The sequence below is a fragment of the Amia ocellicauda genome, chromosome 20 (genome assembly GCF_036373705.1).
Source record: "Amia ocellicauda isolate fAmiCal2 chromosome 20, fAmiCal2.hap1, whole genome shotgun sequence".
Lineage (NCBI taxonomy): Eukaryota > Metazoa > Chordata > Actinopteri > Amiiformes > Amiidae > Amia > Amia ocellicauda.
The window spans coordinates 16,386,302-16,409,503 of NC_089869.1; the positions used below are offsets into that span (position 1 = coordinate 16,386,302).

The following is a 23,202-nucleotide window of genomic DNA, read 5'->3' on the forward strand; positions in this document are numbered from 1 at the left end:
GGGGAGTGAAACACACTCTGTACAGCTTACACTAACATAGGCCTCCTTAGACTGTGCGTTTCTAATTGATAGATGCCCTGGCCTAAATGTATTTAGTCCAGTCTGATACTGTTGAAATATGAAATATGGAGATGATTTTGTTGCGAGGTATTGCATCATCTTGTCATTATCAGTGAAGCCATTACTTTACACTAAAATATGTTAAAAAAGTGTGGATAAATTGCCAAAATGATACCATATGATTAGCATATCTTTTAAAAGAAATGGACTTACAAAGTATCCTAAAAACCTTGTCTATTTTGTTCTCTTGGTTAACCGTATTTAGTTTTACATTTTATTCACAGCATTGGTTATGGTAAGTTGTAGATGGCTTTGTAAATAGGAATTTATAGGACGACCACAGCTCCCACAGAAATGTAGCTGTAGAGTTGAGTGTAGAGAAATGTAGAGTGACAAGAGACTTGGGAAACCCTGCAGAAATAAACCTTATTTAAAGTTGCATATGGATTGCATAAAAAAGTGGTTATTTCCTGAAAAATGCATAGTTTTGAGAGGCCAGCAGTAGTGCCGAGGGTCAGCTTTAACCACTGAAATGCACTTGGTGAATGAAGGCAATGGTGGAATTGCTTGAGTTCAAGATTCTATGACGACAAATGCATCCAATAAGCAGTAGGAAGAAATTTGAATGCGCATTAATGTAGTTTCACACCAAAACAAAATTAACCCATTCTTTGGATTCTCAGGAGAACTCTGTACACAAATGTACATGCCTTCTGTCAATTTTGACTGTTGCTTTTCTTTTAAAAATTGATCATACAATCTGATTCTAACGGGTAAATCAAGAACATGTACAAAATCAAACAAAGAGAATGTGGTAATTTACGCATATTGAGTATTATGTGTTTAGTAAAAGACAGCATTCAAAATTTGAAAAGCTACTACATTGAAATTTACCGTATTCATGCACAAAACTCAAAATGCGCTCCCAATAACCTGGCTAGCTCACCCTTAATCTTGGGGTCATGGAGTTGAACCCCTCACCCTTTGGCAAGTGAAGTACTAGTCACTAGTACTATGTCCTAGGAATCTTATTGAGATATTATAATGATTTTCTGGTCAAATTATGATTAAATACAATCCCACAGGCTTTTGTTTTATTTTTATGTAATCTTGATTTACCCCTTAATATATTTATGCACAGAACACAATGAAACACCCACTGTGTCGGTCACTGTCTTCGTCATATGTACATATTTAGGTCGTGATGTCTTTGGTGAAATTTGCAACACATCTACGGCACATGTAGGATTCAGAAAACCAAACCAGTGACTGCATTACATGATTTCATTACGGGTTTTGGAGGATTTCTACCCCGAGTTCCTACTTTTTATGGGAGCAGCTGTGGGTCCCGTTTCCCTGTGCAATTGTTAAAAACATCCTCCTTCACCCTTTATCTCATGACTCTGTTAAAAAATGTTTGGCCTTCCTCAAAACCTGAACAATTATTCCTATTTAAGTTCTTTATAATGAATATAATTTTGGTATCATTAAAATAAGTAAAAAGTGTTTAAACACTCTTTTCGGGAGGCCTGCACCTAACAGAGTAGAGAATTCTGTTTCAGCCGTCTGTTTTTCAGTAACACCACCGGGTGGAGTATAGCTTGATTTGGTCCAAAAATATGATCATCCATTTAGCAAGCCAGGGAACTGAGTTTATTCCATAAAAATGACTGCGGTGCATTGATTTTTAGTTTTGTATATAAATAACAAGTTAGGCCATCTGATCAGCTAGTAACCTATTTGATAAATGACAAGCATCTGTATCCATGAACATTCCAGCCGTTTCCCAGTTTGCCTCCTGCTTCCAAACCACAGCTTGCTTCCTCTGATGGGGGAGTGGAAGCTACAAAAGCCCTCTCCTCAAATGTCCGTGGTCAGGTACACTTAGCAATTGACGGGTTAATTTGTGGGCACAGGAATCTCAATCTCAAACAGAAGGAAAAAGACTGCAATATAAATATCTGCAAAATACTGAACGCAATTACATTTTCACCACCAATGCATCCTGACTGCACTCGTAATGACACAATTCTCAGAACATTGAGCTCATGATGAAAGAATGAGCATTCTGGAATTACCATCCAGGTGGGTTCCACTTGTTGGTATGATTCCAGTCAGCCTGTGGGAGGAACTGTGGCCTATTGCATTCCCAGTACTTTGACTTGATGACAGACAGAGGCCATGCCAGCATCTGGACAGTTTCCTTGTGCAGAGTATGAATTAAATTTTTGGTTGAGAAAGAAATCCCAGTGTTTTGCACCTTTTCCACATATCAAACTGCACTGTGTACCATAAATTGCAATGTGTTTACAAACCAAACAATGCCCTATATTTCAATGTGGTTTTTAAGCTACAATATTGATTTTGTTTGTACACAGTTACAAACACTTCAGAGGAGTGATCGGATGTGAATCTTTAATCTCAGTGAACTGAGTGCATTCTATCACATGTCCAGCCCTGTCCAATGCATTTTAACAGCTCAGGCAGTTGGCAAAGTTGACACTCTTTAGTGATCTCCATTATAGCTCATGGCAGTAATTACAGACACAAAGAAGCAATAACTGCTGAGCCGTTCCTGGGAAGTGAGAGAATGGGAACCCGGCACTGAAGTCAAAGGCCCGGGAATCTCACCTGTGTCGTTAAACAAATAAAGCCATTTGTTTACTCCCCTCCTTGGGGCTGATCAATGGAATTCGTGGCACATGGCCCCTCAGTCCTAATCCACACTTCGTGTCAATCAGGTCTGGTGTTACCACAAGGCACGCGTCACACGCCTTCATCCAAACGTGACATCGCACTTGCTAAGTTGCAGAGGGGGAAATAAACGTGACACATTTGAATGCGTGGCTTGATTGAGTCTACACACTTCCCAGTAGTGTCCCTTACCTGCTGTGACAGGGAGTAGCACATTAGGACACATATGTCTAAGGAGGACAAATCACCTAAAGTAAGGGGAATTTATCCCAATTAATTAGGATAAAAGCTTTCTGATGGATTACAGACACACTCCAAAGAAGGCCAAACAAATGTGATCCTGTATAAACCAATAAACACATCAGTTATATAATATATAAAAGCACTTTTCAATACATGAAAGCAAATGGATCTGAAACTCAGATATGTCTGTCGTTGACAACTTTAGCTGTCACTGCTAGCTAGCCCTGCAGCCATTACTATCAATCCCAGCTCAGCTGTTCCGCGAAATATCCACCGAATAAACCAATCGCTGTCACAGTAGACTCGGACACATTTAATATTCAATGAGACAACCAATCATTTCACAGTCGCACGAATAAACCCGCAAAAACACGTCCGAGAGCATCGCTATTGGCTGACTTTGGCCATGACGTCGGCGACTTGGTGCTGAATATTCAGTAGGCTCCTTGCTGCGCTGGGGCAAATAAAGCAGATAGCGGATCGCAGGCTGGAGCACAAACTTTTTTTTTTTTGGAAACCGACAACTTTTCGGCGATGGCTTTTGCGTAACCGTGAAGCTAGGGACTGAGATCCCAGCAGAAGGACAAGAACCGTGGGGGGGGGGAAGAGAGAAAAAAAAAAAAAAAAAAAAAAAGGACAAGACAAACACTGTCGGGGCGGGGGAAAGCACAGCATTGCATTGCAAAGGGGAGTTAAGTGAAAGTAGCACAGCAAGCTCCAGAAGGTGTGATCTGTTCACAAAACGAGTAGATCTGTGGAAAGATGAGCTTGTTGTCTGCCATAGACACCAGTGCCTCTGTGTACCAGCCTGCCCAGCTCCTGAACTGGGTCTACTTGTCTCTGCAAGACACCCACCAAACCAGTGCCTTTGATGCCTTCAGACCAGAGACCAGTTCCTCCCATGCGGATCTGAGCTACACCAAGCCTGCTGCTGACCTGAGCTCCTCTCTCAACCCCAACTATCTCAACAGCTTCTTGCAGCTCCAAAGGAATGAGGTTGGGTTTGAGTGTTTCTTTCTTTCCTTCCTCTTTTCCCCCTGTTAGTTTACAGCTGGTCGCGCTGAGATGTAGGTTAAATGCCACGTTATGTTTACTCTTCAGAGCACTATACAAATAATGTTGTTGGGAGAAACAGAAAATGAGTTTTGGACACAGCTTTTGCAGCTTCTTGACAGAGGGCACCGCCATGATGTTGGGAATATGCTAAAACAAGAAAAGATTCAGCGTCACTCATTTTAAGACCTCACTAAAAAACTTTTGAACAGAGGTCTTTGTTTTAGGTCAGTGCAAAAATATGCACGAAGATTACATAAAGACAACTTTTTCATTTTCGCATCATTAGTCGTTACAGCAAAAAGGAAACAAAACGTTGTTCAGATCTTATGTGATACTCGATACAGTGATTTTACAGTAGAAGGGTGAGACTAACTCAAATAGATACGGTAACCTTTTTGAATTGATACTTTTTACTTGCAGATTGGTAACTTTTTATGTTACCGTATTTAATATATATTCCACAGGGACGTTTGTGTGAAATACTGATATATAGGACAGTGTGAGACCGTGATACACACGGCTGAATATGCATTCATAAATGATTACCCAATTTTAAAATATTGGGGGAAAAAAAATCTACTTGCATTTATGAAAAATCATTTAACCGCCCTGCTTTTTGAAGACCTTTTTTGAAGAAAAAAAAAAAGGCAAAGCAGTGCTGGATATTAAAAAGTGACCCTTTGTAGGCCAGAATAGTTACAAATGCAAGAGCAGTTTTATCTCATATGTGGCAACATTTGGTAGCTGGCAGACTCTGCAAATAGTACAAGTTTAAATACATTGAGCAAGGTTTGATGAAAATAAAAAGGGTTTCTAAGGTGCAGGGTGTATAAAAGGGTCTGGGTCTGTGGTATGCATACAGATTAGATGCATGAAGTTCAGGTTGGATTTTGTATTCGTTTACATCAAGTGTCAGGGCTGTGTTTCTGTTCTGATACCTGACAGGACTTAGAGCTAACTCAAGGGACAATCCTTAATAATGAAGCCCTGTCAGTCGCCATTTATATTAAATTATCTCTCTGTTTGATTCAACAGTTGTTAATGATACATGATTGGGCACTTCAATTCAATTAACCCAATTAAGTATTTACATAATACTTTGAAACACAGTCATCATAGAAAACATGAGTAATAATAAAAGCATATATACACACCTACACACACACACACACACACACACACATACAGAAATAATCAACTGAAGCTTATAAATCAACTAATCTATCTAAGCCATACATAAATCATGTACATATTACAGACAACCACGTTATTTCTGTATTCATCAGAGTAACATTGCACTATGAATTCATTATCTAAAAATAGATTTTTCCACTGCTCTTCATTCATGTTACTTACATAACTGTAAATTCCTAGTGCTTTGCTATTGTTAAACTGTGTTACAACCTTCTAAAATTGTTTTTAAACCCCATCATATTCTGCTTCATATAGATTTAACGGTGGAAAAAGTCTATATAAGTTCTTGACTCATTAAAGTGCATATGTCGGTTCACCCATGTCCATGCAATTATAATAGGGCCCAGTAAGTACAAACAAGGATTATAAAGGTAATAGGCAGTGTATGGAGATGTGGTTTGATGAAATCTTAAAGAACACAAAATCAGGTTGGATATAGTTGTAAAGAGGACATTGCATAACTGGTCTCTTTTTAAAATTGCTATGCCAAGTAATTTAAGTGGATCCAGACGTTTAATCAAATGCATAAAATTCATTTGGTGTGAGATGAAGGCTAAAGAACGGCATGATCTAATTCTTCCCAATACATAGCACAGTCAGGGATTCTCCATACAGGATTATGAAAATGACTGCCATGCCAGCTGTTGATCATTATTGTTTGGTTAGTCCTCAGCACAAGAAGCAATCTGCAGCTGCAATGAGGAATTAAAGTTACTCTGGTAGTTTGAGTTAAAATTTAAACTAATGCTTGGCAAGTCTTTAATGTGATTTCTGGATCAGACGTTTTTAATAAATAAAGAGGCAGATCCTGTCAAAAATCCTGTTTTGAGCTGCATTAGGTCATCTGCTAATAAATAAATACATAGATAAATAAATAAATAACACACACACACACAACTCAAGTGAGGATGTTACAAAACCTGAAGTCCCGTGTCATAAGAATTTGGAATGAAAAGCATGTTTGTGCTTTCTGAGATTATTATTTATTGATTAATTTTGTATGTAAATGCTCCATATAATTAATTCTAACTTCCTCTTCCCATAACCCCTCTTAAGGAATGTTTAATAAACACACTATAAACTTGTATGCAATGCACTTTGTCACTGCATCCATCCATCCGCACTTCAATATTTATTAAATAGCAAACCTAGAATAATACAAGAGTACACATAGAACAAGCAAAATGTTCTTTAATAATGCTATATGTAGATTTATGCATACGTTTCTAATGCATGATTTCTGTATACCTTTCAAAATCTCTGGCTCAGTTATTATAATCATTTGAATTATATGTTTCCACAAATCATGATAATGCTATACAATTCATAGAACAATAACTAGAAATTATGTTTTTTTAAATAAAATATCTAATGTTCACTGATTATATGAAGAATAAACTATGATTACATTTATAACTATGTCAGAGATATAAATAGATAGGAGATGCATTTAAATATTATGAAATTATATTTAAAATAGACCATCTTTACAATTTATAATTTGACCTCTGCTCTTCCTAGTATTTAGTGAATAAAGGAAATAAACTGGGCTTCCATAATTGTTGTGAAATCGGTATATCTCTGTTTTAACTGAAAGTAGAAAAGAAGTAGAGAGAGCTAAAGTTTTACTACCCCACAGACTGTCCCCAAGGCAGATAGAATTGTCTAACCCTTAATTAAAATCGTCTTCACCTCCTAACCTCTGATGTCTAATTGTAAGTGCATTAGTGGTTAAAAAGAAAAAGGTTAAGCTGCACCCTGGCTCTGGACAGCAGGAATGAGAGCTCCTATTGGGATATGTAGGAGTAATCTGCACAGTGAATGGCCCTCCTTGTGTCTTGATATAGTGCCTATGTGTTAGAACAGCGTTGTAGTGTCAGTGGGCATATGTTTTGGAATGGGAGGCCGAAAAAGCTCCCCTGCTGATTTTTATACATTGAATGGACGAGTTCACCAAGGTCCAGCTAGTTCAGTAAAGTATGTGATGTCCCTACACTGAGATAGTTATCAAAAACGTCAATTTACATTTGGGAAAGAGCAGCTTTGGAGTACAGTTGACATCAGTTAAATAATACTTTATTTTTTATGGAACTATCGCTCCACTTATAGCTATTTTCTATCAAGTACACATTGTTTACATGTGGTAAGTTATTTTCTGATATTTAAAATGACATGACATGTTTGCGAAATATACATTTTGTATTTCACTATTAACTTCTGTACCTTGTTAGAACTTTTAATATCTGGAACATCTTTAAAATGATATAACCCCAGCTGCACATTCACAAACGAGAGTCCTCTAATGAAGGTATTCTGTAATTTAATTTGGGGGAGATGACATTTATTTGTAGGAGAACTTTTTTATGTAAGCAGTCTAATCTCAGAGAGCTGCTGCCTTGAAATATATGACGACATTTAGAGCAGGGATAGGCTGCTAAAGTAATTACATTAAATTGCACAGCAAGTTTTTTTTTAATAACTTATTATTGAAGTAATCTCCAGCAGAAATGTCAATGACCTCATTCAGTGTCCAGTTAGTACTTGCAATCCTTCAAGAGAACAGTAAAGTGTGAGGGTTGCGTTACCCCTCTCCTGGATTGGTCGGCTGTGAGCAGGTGCCACTCTTTGTGTTCAGGCTGATGTATCGACAGAACCCAGGGCAAAATACTGAGGGCATAGAATTGGTAGGGGACCAGAGTGTAATAAGTACCTGAAGATTTTATAGGCTGTATAAAAGAAAGACTGGTGGTTCTTAATGCTTCTTTATATCAACCCATGAAGTTACTATAAAAATAAAGACAGACAAGGAGAATGAGGGGTGAAATGAGTCCTATCCTTATCAGGAAATGAGAGCCATCATTTTCCAAACCATTGAGTTTTATCTTATCTCGACTCATATTATGTGTTGTAGCTCAAGGGTTGTGATGTCTTGTTCTCCTGTTTCTGAGTACTGCATGTTATTTACCTCTCTGTATATGATTATGCAGAGCTAAAGTTGGGTTAGACTTTATTTCCACCACTGGGGCCTTTTCTTAAATTCTGCTTTCATTAGAATAATCTGAACAGTTTGAAGCTATAATAAATGGTAGAACATGGCTTTTTAATTTATATTAATTTTAGAATATTTCCCTCTGGAGTAATTATTCAAAATTATCAAAATTATTCAAACCTCTGTTAGTGTGAGTAATGGATACTTACATTTTACAAAAACTAAGAAGCGTTCCTAAATAGGGCAGCAGTATTTCATAAGGGGAAAAAAGTACTACATGCATATATTCTTTTAAAAGACTTGCATGAAACCTGAGCAGTTCATTAATGTTTTAGACACACTTGCCAAGATGCTTTCTAAATCTTCCTTTGATACCTATTTAAGAGCTGTGCTAAACACTAAATAATTTTACAATGTAGTACACATTCATTAAGAAAAGAGTTTGTAAACATGTTTGTTACTGAATTGAGTCTAAACAGATTAAATCTTTATTTATTAAATTTTTACCTGCCACAAAAGCATACAGTAACAATAAACTCAAGAGAATACAAATGAACAAAGTGTAACAAGCTAACCACCAAAAAACAAAAAACACTTTCTAAATTTAATATTTACTTCCCAAGCTGAACAATTTTTATGGTTATGTAACATATTCAATTATCCTACAGCATCTTATTAAAGTTATCTTGTGCTGCTCAGGAAATTATTTTGAGGTAACACTGCATTGCATAACAGATTAGTTTTCAACAGGAATCTGTCTCTTTAGAAATGGAGAATGAGTTTCCTTAACTAGGTGGTGTGTTTCTAGGATGTCTCGAGGCAGAAAGGATTAGAAAGATATACTGTATGTTCCCAAGAGGATAGGAAATCATGGATTTTCCTGCTCACGGGAGAAAATGCATTGCAGATGTAAATTCATGGGAAAAAAGTTAAAATTGCTGAACATCCATATCCTGAATGGATAAAGAAATAATGCAACTACAGTGAAGAAAAATCTTTCAGGTTGGTTTCTAATAACGTTGCAGACATTTCTGCTGTGTGAAGTGTATGTTTTTACATGGCATTGATTAGTTAATTTTTAAAGAGAGGTTCAAAGAGAAGTATCAAACGGTATTTCATCAGAATGTACAGGACATATTATTGTGTGATAGAAGTCACCTAGAGGCTCGAACAGATTTTAATTCCTTTCATTGCATCCTGTGATAAACACCACAGCCTCACCCACGACAAACGTCTTTCTCCTAATACAACAGTGATAATTGTATGGGAAAATGGGTGAGAAATCAGAAAACAGAGAAAGGCACTGTGTTAATACACAATTCAAGATAGTAGCAGAAATGCAGAAACAGCAATGGTTCTGTTGGGGATCGGCAGTACTGTACCCATCAGAGAAGTCATATGCAAATGTCACTTTACAGTGCTTAATATTACTTAGAAATGCAATGCTTCTTTCTGTGTTTACTTTTGAGTGTGCAAACTCTTATCTGTCCCATCCCCCCCACCCCCCCATTGCCCTTCAGTATTTTTCCATCTCACAGTCTGCTTTGTCTTTTCTCTCCTTCTGTTTTACACTAAGCCATGGGCAACTGTGACCTCTTAGCAGCTAGGTGCCATGGAAACACAAGTACCTAAAACAGTCAATCTAGGGCCGGCATAAATCCCTTTTTATAATTACTACAAAGAGCAAATAAAGTTTGTATTCCTTATTTAATTGTGGTGGAATTCTTGAGATAGTATTTGGATTTTATCAGCTACAGTGCAAAATCAAATTAAATTGTACAAGAAAAGAAGGAGAGTATTTCATTTTTATTAATGAGTAGTATAAGGTGTTATCTCAAATGAAAAGACACTTTACTCCTCCAGTGAGGAACTAACATATAACTGTTCCTTTTGAATGATTATTTTAGTTGCACACTTATCATGTGTGCTGGGGGCCTTACAGGAAATCACTTGGCATATCATATGGGACAATCCTATGTATTCATGACATCACTGACTGTCCGCACCCCGGCCAGCCAATCACAGCGCTAACCTTTTCAACTAGATTACGAATACCATGAAATAGTTGCTGTACTCAGATAGCAGATCGTATTTTAACTGGAATAACACTTTTAGTACCTCAGGGTAACCAATAAAGTTAACTACTTATTTATGGTCAGTTTATATTCAAGTTACATTTTTAACACCTGGTTGTTTCTCTTTTGCAGGCCTTAAATAACAGCCTGTACAAAAGTGCCTCTCCCTATGGCTCCCTCAACAACATTGTGGACGGTCTGAGCTCCCTGACGGACCATTTCTCTGACCTGTCTCTCTCCTCCGAGCCACGGAAACCCAGCAAAAGGCCCCCTCCAAATTACCTGTGCCATCTATGCTTTAACAAGGGACACTACATCAAAGACTGTCCACAGGTAAGAACGTACACAGTCTCTTCTGAAAGGTTGCAGAAAGTATGCTTTTTTTCATTGCTCACTGAAATATACATAGCAGGTTATCAGAAAGTTGTACAATTCTGAAATGCTAGAAAACCACAGTAGATTTTTTTTTTAATTAATTGTTGGACTATTTGAAAAGATTAATTCAAGATGTCAACTGATTATGTTCAACAAGGATAACATCAGCCTTTATACAGAGACACAGGTCTAAAATAAATATAATTTTCACTACTTACCAAAATTAATCGAAGGTCAGGGAGATCACAAATTAAATGTACAGAAAGATACATTTAACCCATTTTCATACATATGTCTATACAGTATTTATGCAAATTAAGTTGATTTAGCCTTGAGGAAGCAATGTATGTCTACATTAATAGATCAGAAATTGAAATTCTTCATTTGCCTTTAGAATAATATTATTCTCTGTCATGTATACTTTGAATATGGAGAAAAACTAATTTTTCATGCCTTCTTTTCAATCATTATAAGTGAAACTATTCACTTTTAAAGTTTGTGACAAGCAGAATGAAATATGGATAACAGGTGGTGACAGTTATATGACACATGTGAAAAATGAATTATATCAGCAGTGAAGGAAGGCATTGCACAATTTTAGTGATGTGGAACAAATTTGTTCCTCAAAAGGAGAAAAGGACTGTAGCAATATGCAGACATTAGACATAGTTTTACAGTGGTATTACCCTTGTTCAAATCATAATGTATAGCTATTCAAGCTCAACTGAAAATGTTTTCATTTTCATACGTTATATTAAAACTTGCTTTTATTAGTAGATTTACTGCAATTATTATTGTATTGATTTTGCCATGATATTTATGAAGAATGATGTGTATTTGTGTATTTATTATTGTACCATTTTTAGTATCATGGAAATATTGGAACTAAATAAATAAATAAATATACAAATGTCAGCATTAAATATTTAAAGATCACCTGCAAGTGCACACGTTGTCAAGTTAGCATTTAGGACTGGAGGAGAAGAGAAGAAAGGGTTGAGCGATAACTAAGATTGCAGGAATGTAAAAGAGAATACAGAACATGAGTGATACTATTTTCTTCATTTTTTTCTTGTTATATTTGTGAGCATAATCAGTAAAGCAGAACCAAACATGGTTGAATTTTGTGTTTGCATACTATTACAAGTGAAGAAGAATATTCACTGAGCAGGCCGAATCAAAACAGTTTTGAGTACATTTTTGTTGATTATATAATTAAGGAAACAAAATTGTGTGCGAGACCACTTAATTAAATCCATAACCATGTATAGGCTGGTGGTGACAGAATATTTAATTGTAGTTAAAAAAAAAAAAAGCAAGGAGAGATTCCATCCTTCATCCCTTCTCTTTTCCATGCACAATGGCATGATAATGAAATCCAGATGTGGGATTAAAAATTTAAACCTCCCCTTATGAGAGATGATGGGGGTTCCTTGTACATCTGCAGATGTCGAAGCACCAAATATCTCAAAACAAAAGACCAGAGGAGTTTGTTATTTATGAACAAATAAAATGGAAACAAGTTGTAATAAAAATGATACAACTACTAATAATGTATGCTTCTCAAACAAATCAATTTTAAATATGAAATGGTCATTTAATTAATACAGGGCTGTATTAATATAATGTTTCACCAGTGGAAAATTATGTATGTCAAAGTCATGAAGACATATGTTGTATTGTCACTGGTTGTGTGCATCAGTAGTTTCTGTACATCCTCTGTATTCAGATTCTGTGATGCTGTTGTAGTTGCTGAAGGGTAACTGGAAGCCCCAAGAAACACCAGAAGGTCAATGCGGCTCTTTATTGTGATAAATGCACACCCACCCGATATATATATATATATATATATATACAGATGTGCTCAAATTTGTTGGTACCCCTCCACAAAAAACGAAGAATGCACAATTTCCTCTGAAATAACATGAAACTGACAAAAGTAATTGGCATCCACCATTGTTTATTCCATATTTAATAGAAATCAGACTTTGCTTTTGATTTTTCAACATAATATTGTAAATAATAAAACAAATGAAAAAGGCATGGACAAAAATGATGGGACCCTCAACCTAATATTTTGTTGCACAACCTTTAGAGGCAGTCACTGCAATCAAACGTTTTCTGTAGCTCTCAATGAGACTTCTGCACCTGTTAACAGGTAGTTTGGCCCACTCTTCCTGAGCAAACTGCTCCAGCTGTCTCAGGTTTGATGGGTGCCTTCTCCAGGCTGCAAGTTTCAGCTTTTAGCTGTGTGTTTTGGGTCATTATCCTGTTGGAGGACCCATGACCTGTGACTGAGACAGAGCTTGCATTGTGCCCTGTGCCAGGCGCAGCAAAGCAGCCCCAAAACAGTCTCCTCCATGTTTCACTGTAGGTATGGTGTTCTTTTCTTTGAAAGCTTCATTTTTTTGTCTGAGAACATAGAGCTGATGTGACTTGCCAAAAAGCTCCAGTTTTGAGTCATCTGTCCAAAGGACATTCTACCAGAAAGATTGTGGCTCGTCAATATGCATTTTAGCAAATTCCAGTCTGGCTTTTTTATATTTATATATCCTCCGGGGTCTTCTTCCATGGAGGCCACTTTCGCTCAGAAAGCGATGGATGGTGCGATCAGAAACTGACGTACCTTCACCTCAGAGTTCAGCTTGTATCTCTTTGGCAGTTATCCTTGGTTCTTTTTCTGCCATTCGCACTATCCTTCTGTTCAATGTGGGGTCGATTTTCCTCTTGTGGCCCAGGGAGGTTGGCTACAATTCCATGGACCTTGAACTTCTTAATAATATTTGCAACTGTTGTCACAGGAACATCAAGCTGCTTGGAGATGGTCTTGTAGCCTTTACCTTTACCATGCTCATCTATTATTTTCTTTCTGATCTCCTCAGACCACTCTCTCCTTTGCTTTCTCTGGTCCATGTTCAGTGTGGTGCACACAATGACACCAAACGGCACAGTGACTACTTTCCTCCATTTAAATAGGCTGAATGACTGATTACAAGAATGGAGACACGTGTGATACTAATTAAAGAAATGAATTAGTTTGGAATATCATTATAATCCAATTATTTATTATCTTTTCTAAGGGGTACCAACAAATGTGTCCAGGCCATTGTAGAATATCTTTGTAGAATGAGCAATAATGCATCTCTTTTCACAGCTTCTTTGCTTTATTCTTTGACATACCAAAGGCATGCTAATATACGTGATGCAGTAGCTTTTAATTTCATCACTTTTCAGGAGGAATTAAGCATTATTTCAGTGAGCTGTAAGGGTACCAACAAATTTGACCATGTCTGTGTATATATATATATATATATATATATATATATATATATATATATATATGACTATTAATCATTTTGACTGTACTAATCAATCATTCTGCAAACTTGTTGAGTACCAGCTGTTATGTACTTTGCCATTGGAGCCTTATAGTGATTATAGTGATAGAATAGAGAACAAGGGCAGTAATGTTCAGACTGTACAATGCACTAGTTAGAGCTCATCTGGATACTGTGGACAGTTCTGGGCTCCACACTTCAAGAAAGATATCGCTGCTCTAGAGGCAGTTCAGAGGAGAGCAACCAGACTTATTCCAGGTCTGAAGGGAAAGTCCTACTGAGAGACTGAGGAACTGAACCTGTTCACCCTGGAACAGAGGAGACTACATGGGGACTTGATCCAAGTCTTCAAAATCATGAAAGGCATCGACCACATCAAACCAGAGGAGCTTTTCCAGATCAGCAGGGACACACGCACCCGGGGACACAAATGGAAATTGGGGTTCAAACCATTCAAGACGGAAAACAGGAGACGCTTCTTCACACAGAGAGGCGTCACAATCTGGAACAAACTCCCCAGCGATGTGGATGAAGCTGAAAATTTGGGAACATTTAAAAATAAACTGGATAGGATCCTTGGATCACTTATTAATGGACACCAAATTAACATGATGGGTCGTATGGCCTCCGCTCATTTGTAAACTTTCTTATGTTTCTTATACTTGGTTCTTGACAGACTTCACATCTTTTACTCTAAATCTGGGGTCTATTGCTAGTATTGTAATTTCCCCAAAGCATAGATAAGAGACTTGGATTAGTAATTTTTTTACATATAGTTCATAAATAGAATCAAGAACATCAAATTTCATATTTGCAGGCAGGCTTCCTCATTGTGAAATCCAATAAAGTTCAATGTCCTCCGAACATTTCTGCTGGTCCTCTAAAGGAAATAAATTCCAGGGCAAGCTGGTCCCACTAAGAATTAGTAGTCCTGTCTAGAAGACGGCAGAGCATCGCCAATGTAAACACAGAGCTCTGACTTCACAGAGGACTACAGGACTGTGATCTATTGCCAATACCAGGGATCACATTCACACACATTCTCTAGGTGCATATTTTCTTTTTCTTTTCTGGAGATTAAGCGAAAGGGTCTGAAGTCCCCAGTCAGTCAAGGAGCAAAGTTTCAAAAGTACTCAATTTCAGGAACTGGTATGCACAGCTCTCTGGTGAATTGGACGCAGACAGCAGGCGGACCGGCGCAGGGAATGTCATACTGCCCTGGAACCCTGGAAGTCTGCCTGTCAGTATGGGAGGTGTAGGGATGGGGTAATACCCTAGCCTCTCAAATCTGGAGGGCTGAAACATAACGTGACTCACGTGGAAGCGGAAATGACTGTAGCAATGTCAGATTACTCCCACGGGGACGTAAGTTAAAAACACAAAATTGGCACACATTTTGGCGCAGTTTGGTATAATTCGTCAGTATCAGTTGGCAGTGGACCAAAACTTACTTGAGACAATTTTGTAGAGGAAACCCTCACAGAACGTACTGCTCTATGTTGAGAAAACTTCCTCATTATCTTTTGCTTTTCCTACTTCTAATTCTGAATTCTCTGGTGAAATAGGCAGTGTGAAAATAATATTCCCATCTGCTACAAGAATCTAGAAAAGCATTGCAAGATTGTGACTTTATAAGAGCAAACGAGGAACAAATAAAAACAAAACTGCAAAAAAATAGGACAATGCTCAGAATTCTTAAAAGAAACGGCAAAAATGATGAAATTAAAGATTCTATCATTTTCACATACAGAAAATCGAATGACCATGCATTTTTAGTTTTTGAATTTTACATTGCATTTTAAACGAGACATGGGAAAGTAATCCCACAACAAAATTAAACTTTGATAGAAAAACATAATAAAAATGGGTCCAGAATCCCTGAAATTATTTATTCTAGGATGTTGTAGCTGTGATTCAGAAAATCTGCACTTAAACATGACTTTTGACCTACTTTCCGTCAGAGAGGGACATTTAGGAACAGCTGCCTTGGCGTTATTAAAGCAGAGATCGAGTTGGTCTGACTTTGGTCTTTACCTCTGTAGTGCTGATTGATGTAGATTTGTACAGTGAAAACAACTGGGGGGAGGGACATGTGCTCAATGCATTTTGGTGTTATAGACAAAAATGTTTTCATCTGAATGTAATCTTTGCCATAAGAGATGCAATTGCCCATTTGAAACACCAAGGTCAAAACTATGGGTCTGCAAAAATCGTTCTTGATTACCAAAGGCAACTGTTAACTGTTTGAAGACTTCATGCAGTCATTCCAACAGAAGCAATCTTAAAGAACTGCCAGATATCATTACCATAAGTTTGGCCATGTGCTTTGTGGCCTTAATGTTTTTCAGCTGTAATGTTAGCAGATCAGTTGATTAAACGTGGTTGACTCAACCAAAAGTTATGTTGACATCCCAGGGTCACACCCCATCAACAGTAAAGGGTGATGTTGATACATCCTAGCAATGTAGCACACTTAGTATCAGTGTTAGGACCAAATGGGTCTTTGAACTTGGTTATGTTTTTTAGTCACAGACCAGTTGTGTTTCTGTGACTCTGATTGCCTTCTATTGATGTAATTATTTCCAAGGTGACACAAAACTGCAGTTCATGGCAGATCTCTTCCGTGCTTTAAATCTGTGCTGCACTGAATGGGCTACATACATATTTTGGGTATATAGAGTTGAAAGTAGATTGTAGGTCAATCATTAATTAATTTACCATAATTAACATTGATAATCAAACTATGATTACTGATTAGTAATATATTTTAGTTTGTTATATTGTAGTACATATTATAGTTGATACTGCGGTATTCAGTATTACATATTAAAACATTAAAACATGTCAAACGATCAAAAAACTATAGACTGTAGTATTTCTGATGGGATGTTATAGTGTGCCAATAACTTTGGGCACATCAGAAGGAAATATTATTGATGCTTCTCATGAGGCTAATTCATATTCAGTAGTCTGACATCAGCTGGGAATATCTGTGACCTAGTCCCTCCCCCCCAGATTTCCTTACACTTTCCTTTTATTTATACTGTTTATGCAGTGTATCATATAACATCTATACATCCCTTAAACCTCATGATTTTCAATAGTACAGATTTCTACGGTCACTAGATATGAGCCAGTGCTTTACATATAAATTGTATTTCCAGTTTCATAGTCACATTACATTTTAAGCACCAACTTTATAGCATGGTGAATATTATCGGCCTGTTATGAATCTGCCTGATTACCCCCGTGGTTAGAAAACAGTGAGGATCAGTAGAGATAGAAGCAGAGAGGCGTATTGATGAGACTTCCTCATAAAGGAAATCAAAGCTAAAAGAATATAAAAAGAAGGTTTCCTGACAGCTGCTCTGTGTTCTGTACAGGAATATCAGCCTTCCTTTGGGTTTGCTGATACAACTGCCATTGCACTTCCCTTCGCTGCAAAGAGTTGCAGCAATTGCTTAGCTTCCTCTGTGTTTTCTGTTTTTCTGTTCAGTTTCGGGGAAGCATAAGAATAGCACATGCGTTTTTATTTATAAATGTATTGAAAAATAATAACCAAACTGCATTGCCTGAAGATGTACACTAGCACGAGGTCAACACATCACACTTATTTTACATAGGAATCAACAAGTCGGTCAATCCCAGAAAGCTGTTTAGTGTGTCTTTAAAACAAATCTGGAATCCTTTTATATTTTGCTGAAACACTTCTCGCTCTCTTTTATCCACTATTGTTGAACAATGATGTCAGATTTGATCAGAATACAAAATGTGTTTCAGAATGTCAAATTTGCAGTGATGAATAGGAAGGAATTTAACTTACAAAGGGTGCTACAGTTGTAGTAAAGGCCATGATATGTTGTCTGAATGCTACAGCATCCGATGAACAAAGTCCTTTTTGTTCGGGGTAATGGACATATTGCTCCGGGTATTTAGCTTGGACTTTGTCAAGAAGAATATAAACCATTTCTCCCTGGGGCAGCATTACTCTTAAGCGGCCCATGAGCTTTGTGATAGTTGTTCTTTATTAACTTAGGGCAATTATTTTTCCATTAACTTTTATTTTTACAGAAAGTTCCACTGAGATTACAATATTTCCTTCGAAAGAGACGTAGTCAAGGGAGCATTCGTATGAGTAAAAGTTAATTAAAGAAAATAAGCAATTACAGGAGACCCCACGTCGTCAGATAGCATTACATAATCAATAATAAAGGGAAATTTGTCTTTCACGTAATCATCCTTTTTATCCTTGTATTCCTGAACAGATTGTGAAATTTAAATTTTGATTGAGCTGTACTGATTGCTTCTATCCAGAGATGGGCGATAAAGTCAATTCAATTACCCAGTTGTTTTTTACACTGACATAATTGAATTCATTGTTTCACATCAGAATCAGCTGTCTTATGAGGTTCAGTGTTTATTGCTAGATAATTTTGCATAGTTACCTTTTTCCTGCTATACAAGTGATTCTGATTCATCTTAAATAATTGATAATTGTGAAATTCTAAAATATGTGCTCACATATGATGTCACTTTTTGGTACATCATAAGCAAAGCATCATCCATCCAACATGCTACAGGATGCAGCACCAGCCATGAGAAAAACAGAATTACAAAGTCAAATGAAGCTGGTTGTGGCCACTGTAGAGCCCTTATCATTTTATTACAGTAAACATCTTACACATCTAAGAGCATGTAACAGTACAGTAACTCATATTGCCAGGATTGTGTGGTGGGATTTCTGTGGTAATGTTAAATAAGGGCTCTATTGTCCTCAAGAGCCCACGACTGAAGGGTCAGGAAGTCAACTCTTATTGTTCGCACAGTAGGGTGCTGACTACAGCTCTGTCAGCCATAAATTATAAAGCATAGTTTAATATTTGTTCACATTACTCTCATTTAAACAGTTTAACTCTATTAGTAGAATGTTCTCTAGGTATTTGCCAGTGCCTAAAATTAGTGATGCGAGATATTTTATGTTCCTGAGTTGGAAATATTAGATTAATATTTAATGCTGTTTTCATGACACGGGCAGACATCTGGCCGTTTAGATTGACACTTTAACAAGGGTAGTGTACACCAAATGTAGGAAGTGGTATCTGTTTATAAAAATTACATGAGTATAATTTATAAAACTCTGTGTTTAAAATAGATTTGTGCAATAACATCTTGTACTACAAAACATTTTTTTTTCATGTTTCCATTTTATTTTTCATAATGTATGATTGTTACTTAAATATTCTCAAAAACAATTGTTTTTTTTGTTTTCAATACCAAATATGTTATAAATTGAAATATTTTGAGAAGATTTGGTGTCAATTATCTCTGCAGTAATTTGATTTACAATTAACTTTAGTAATGTAGGAATCCAAGCACTAACAAATTGTTTGGATTGAAAACAGGGGAATTCAGATCAAATGGACAAAGATATGGTTGTGTGAGGAAAGATTTGCTGGCTAATTTGTTTGACGTTGGCATTACTTTTGGAATCCTTGTTTAGAGACATCTGCAGTGAGACAGTGAGCGTGCAGAAGCTAGTAAATCTCTGCTAACCAATGCATTTTAACAAAGAAAACGGCATTTAAAACTCACTTGTAAACTACAATGTTTGAATTTAACGTAATTTCTGCATAGATTCATTTCCACAGCTTCCCAAGTTTTTTGTGTTTTTAGGACAGTCATTGTGGAGCACTACAGCCACAATGACTGATTTTGTAGACTGTGGTCTGATTGTTTTTGTTACTGATAACTGTGTTATCTGGAGGATGTATTTCAGTTTGTTTTGGCAGAGCGAACCCTCAAGTTACTGTTCTGAGAGAAAGGGTGAGGAGGTTCTGTCAGGGTTTTCAGAAAGCTCTCTGCAGAAATTCCAGTGTTTTCCCTCCAAACTCAAACCAAGTAACATGTGGGATGTATGTGTTAACCATATGGTCTGTATTCTGTTTGGAGCAGATGAGCATTGGTTGGTTATTTCATTTTCATTCCTTTTTGAAGAAGCTATTTTAAAGACATAAGTTGTGCAGCATTTGGAAAAGTAAATTAATTTTGCTTTTTTTATAACTCAGTTGTGCTCTGCCAAAATAATGTTTTTTTAATGTCTCTCTGTGCTTTGTGCGTATTTCTGCTTATAATCCCTTTAACATACTGTGCTCATCGTTTTGGGATCTTGAGCTTTCACTGAATTCTGAAAACGTCTTCATAAAATGTAAAAATGTTCTTTGTAAATCATTTAGGTGCCACTCTCACCTGCCTGTTGTTATCTTTAAACACTTAACAGTGAACAATCATAGAAAAAAAACTCCTACACCATATACATTGTTTTTCTAAACTCAAATGAGAAAACGTCTAATTAGGAATACAGAAGAACGTAGGAATTGTCTAATGATTACATTTAGGTTATTCGGAGAGCATTATTTTGAGTAAATTAGCTACATTTTGCAATAAAAAGAACGTTATGGGTGAAATTAGGTTTATCCTACTTTTCTGCTTTCTCTTTCCTAATGATTTAACTGAATGTGGTGTAGATTTGTATGGTCCTTGCTTGAAATTGTGCTGTTGGCTAGGTTGTTATGGCTGTTTAAGTCTAAAAAAGAGACAGAACATACTTATGTAAAATTAATCTCTTAAAGCCTCAACTGAATAACACAGACATATAATAATAAAACCCTCCTTGTTATAAAAATAAAATTCTTCATAGAAACACATGAAGGATATACAAATCCTTGGTTCTGAGTGTTGATGAGCCTGAAGAACAAAAATATTTGATCAAAGAGTGCAGTCTCAGTTTTCATTTCTCCAGCCTGAGTTCGTGTTGTTGTAACGTCTAATAGACGCTCTTAAAGTGCAAAGCTTTAGAGGTGTTTTTAAGGAGGATGATTGTGTGGGAATGTTTTTACAGTTTGACCCATGATCCTCCTTCCAGGCTGACAGGAGCTTCAGCTGACATAAAAACGGTCAGGTTACTGTGTGGTGACGACACAGAGCAGGCCCCCAGCGGAAGAAAGATTTAGCTGTAAACAGAGGCGAGGGGTATGGAAGATATCAGCTCAGTCAGACAAGAGAAGGAAGGCCTTCTATCTCAGTGTACACAACCTCTCCTATTCAAAACAACAGCTAGCATCCAATTCACAAACAGTGTAGCTGGAGTTTGGCTTGTATGCCATAATCAAATCATTGCTAATTCCTTTTTTTCACTTATGACTTCATTGTGTATTGCATTCATTCTTGAAACATGATGACAATTAAGCATTGCCTGCTTTGCAAACATACCATCTAACAGAAGACCAGTTAGCTGTAAAATATCAGGTAGCTGAACTTCACACAAATTACTTGATTATATTTTCGCCCTTGGATGTTCAACCCCATTGTCTGTAGAATTGTAGATAATGGTTAAATTATTTCTCAGATTACTAGTATCCTGTGTTCTGAAAAAAAGCTGGGAATATGTTCTCCCCTCTTTTTTTCATATGAGCCAACCCACCTGCTCCTGTTACTCAATCCATATGAAACTTAATCACAGTCACAGCTGTACAAGTCGTTAGGCTGCTATGTCCAGGCCTGGAGCTTGATGGGACTGTGGTCTTGGTTATGGCTAATGTAGAGGTCACTCACTCACAGAGGTAAACAATTCCAGGACTGAGCAAACTCATACAGTTTTATTATTGCTATTATTATTTATTTCTTAGCAGACATCCTTATCTAGGGTGACGTACAGTTTGCTGTAAGTGTTCAGCTACCAAAAGCTTTTCTTTTATGCTGTTTTGAACGCCACATCAGAGCATGATAACTCTGGGGGGTAAATACAAAACCAGAGAATATTTCCCGGATTTACTTTTATTAATAAAATACACATGCAATTTAACCACCCTGTAACATGTGACAACAGCACAAATATAGTATGCATGTCTGTGAATGATTTTTAAAAGTATTTTAAAGCTTTTCATGTTGGAAATTTGGCATATCTGTGGATGGCGTTTAAAAACAAGAGAAGAAGCTTAAAACACGCACTAGTTATTTGTCATTGGCGGTTCGAAAACAAATCTCTCTCAAAATGTATTCAAGGCCATGTGGAAGAAAGTCCAGACAACAGGTTTCAGGTCTATAATTCAGACTAGAAAGATCTCTTTGCAGGATGTTATCATTCCACTGGAAAGATTCCTTATACATAAATCCAGTTCCAGCTCAAATAATGTATTGCTATTGTCATCTGTGGATAGTGTCTACATGAGGCAGTATCTTTTCTTTGGTTTAACCCTCAGAGTACTAGCCCCACAGGGGGTGCTCTACGCGTCAGGCCTAGAGTGCGCCCAAAAAATCACAGCGCTTAACACAGCGCAGCAAATTACTTAATTTTACATAAATACAAATAAGCATAATATGAAACATATATATCACCAGAAACTTAAGACACTGAAGTTTTTCATTCTTCTATAATTCATTTATTTTTGGAATGAATACAGAAATGTGCATTCAGTGCTACTTCAGTGCAATTACTTTAAGATGTTCTGCTTTGAACATAATTGATGAATGCTGGTTATTTCTGGATGCACACTTCAGGCAAGTTTAAATTGACAGTCATCAATGGGGCTATTTTTGTACAATATATTTTGCAATGCAAAATTAAGTACTATTTTCCTTTTTTTTTAAATAATGAAAATAAAAGTACAAAAGCCTCGGCATGTGAATTCCGGTTAACAGCTACACATTTACCCATCCATCCATCCACCTTTGAAACCACTTATCCTGGTGAGGGTCGCGGATAAGCCGGAGCCGATCCTGGCAGGTAAAGGACGCAAGGCAGGAATACACCCAGGATGGGACGCCAGTCCATCGCTGGGCAACACACACACAAACACGCTACACATTTACGATTTTGTGTAATTGCATTTTAGACCCATTAGACCCCTCTCATTGTCAGTGTCTGTGCTGGTGAATATTAAATTAGTAAAAAGAACTTGCCTTTGAGCTGAGCAACATTTTATTACAAACCATAATTGTCTTACACACTTTATATTTCTAATACATCTTCATCAACACTTGAGAAGTATTACGTTTACCAAAGGGATTCATGTAAGAGTCATTAATTAACACAATGATGGAAAGGAGTATCAGCATATTCACAATGCTATGTGCATGAACACGAGACTAAAGAATATAGTGAATGAGATTATTACAAACC

General features: G+C 36.9%; 1 protein-coding gene across 2 annotated transcripts in view; it reads left to right on the top strand.

Annotated features, from left to right (window-relative positions):
* The first annotated feature begins 3,456 nt into the window (after positions 1-3,456).
* The window catches only part of zcchc24 (zinc finger, CCHC domain containing 24), a 38,784-nt gene continuing 19,038 nt past the window's right edge, over positions 3,457-23,202 (top strand). For both annotated transcript variants that reach the window (XM_066692778.1, XM_066692779.1), the window contains exons 1-2: positions 3,457-3,993; positions 10,444-10,644. In XM_066692778.1, the coding sequence (XP_066548875.1) occupies positions 3,760-3,993; positions 10,444-10,644 (435 nt within the window). In that variant the 5' untranslated portion in view covers positions 3,457-3,759. The remainder of the gene's footprint in view (positions 3,994-10,443; positions 10,645-23,202) is intronic.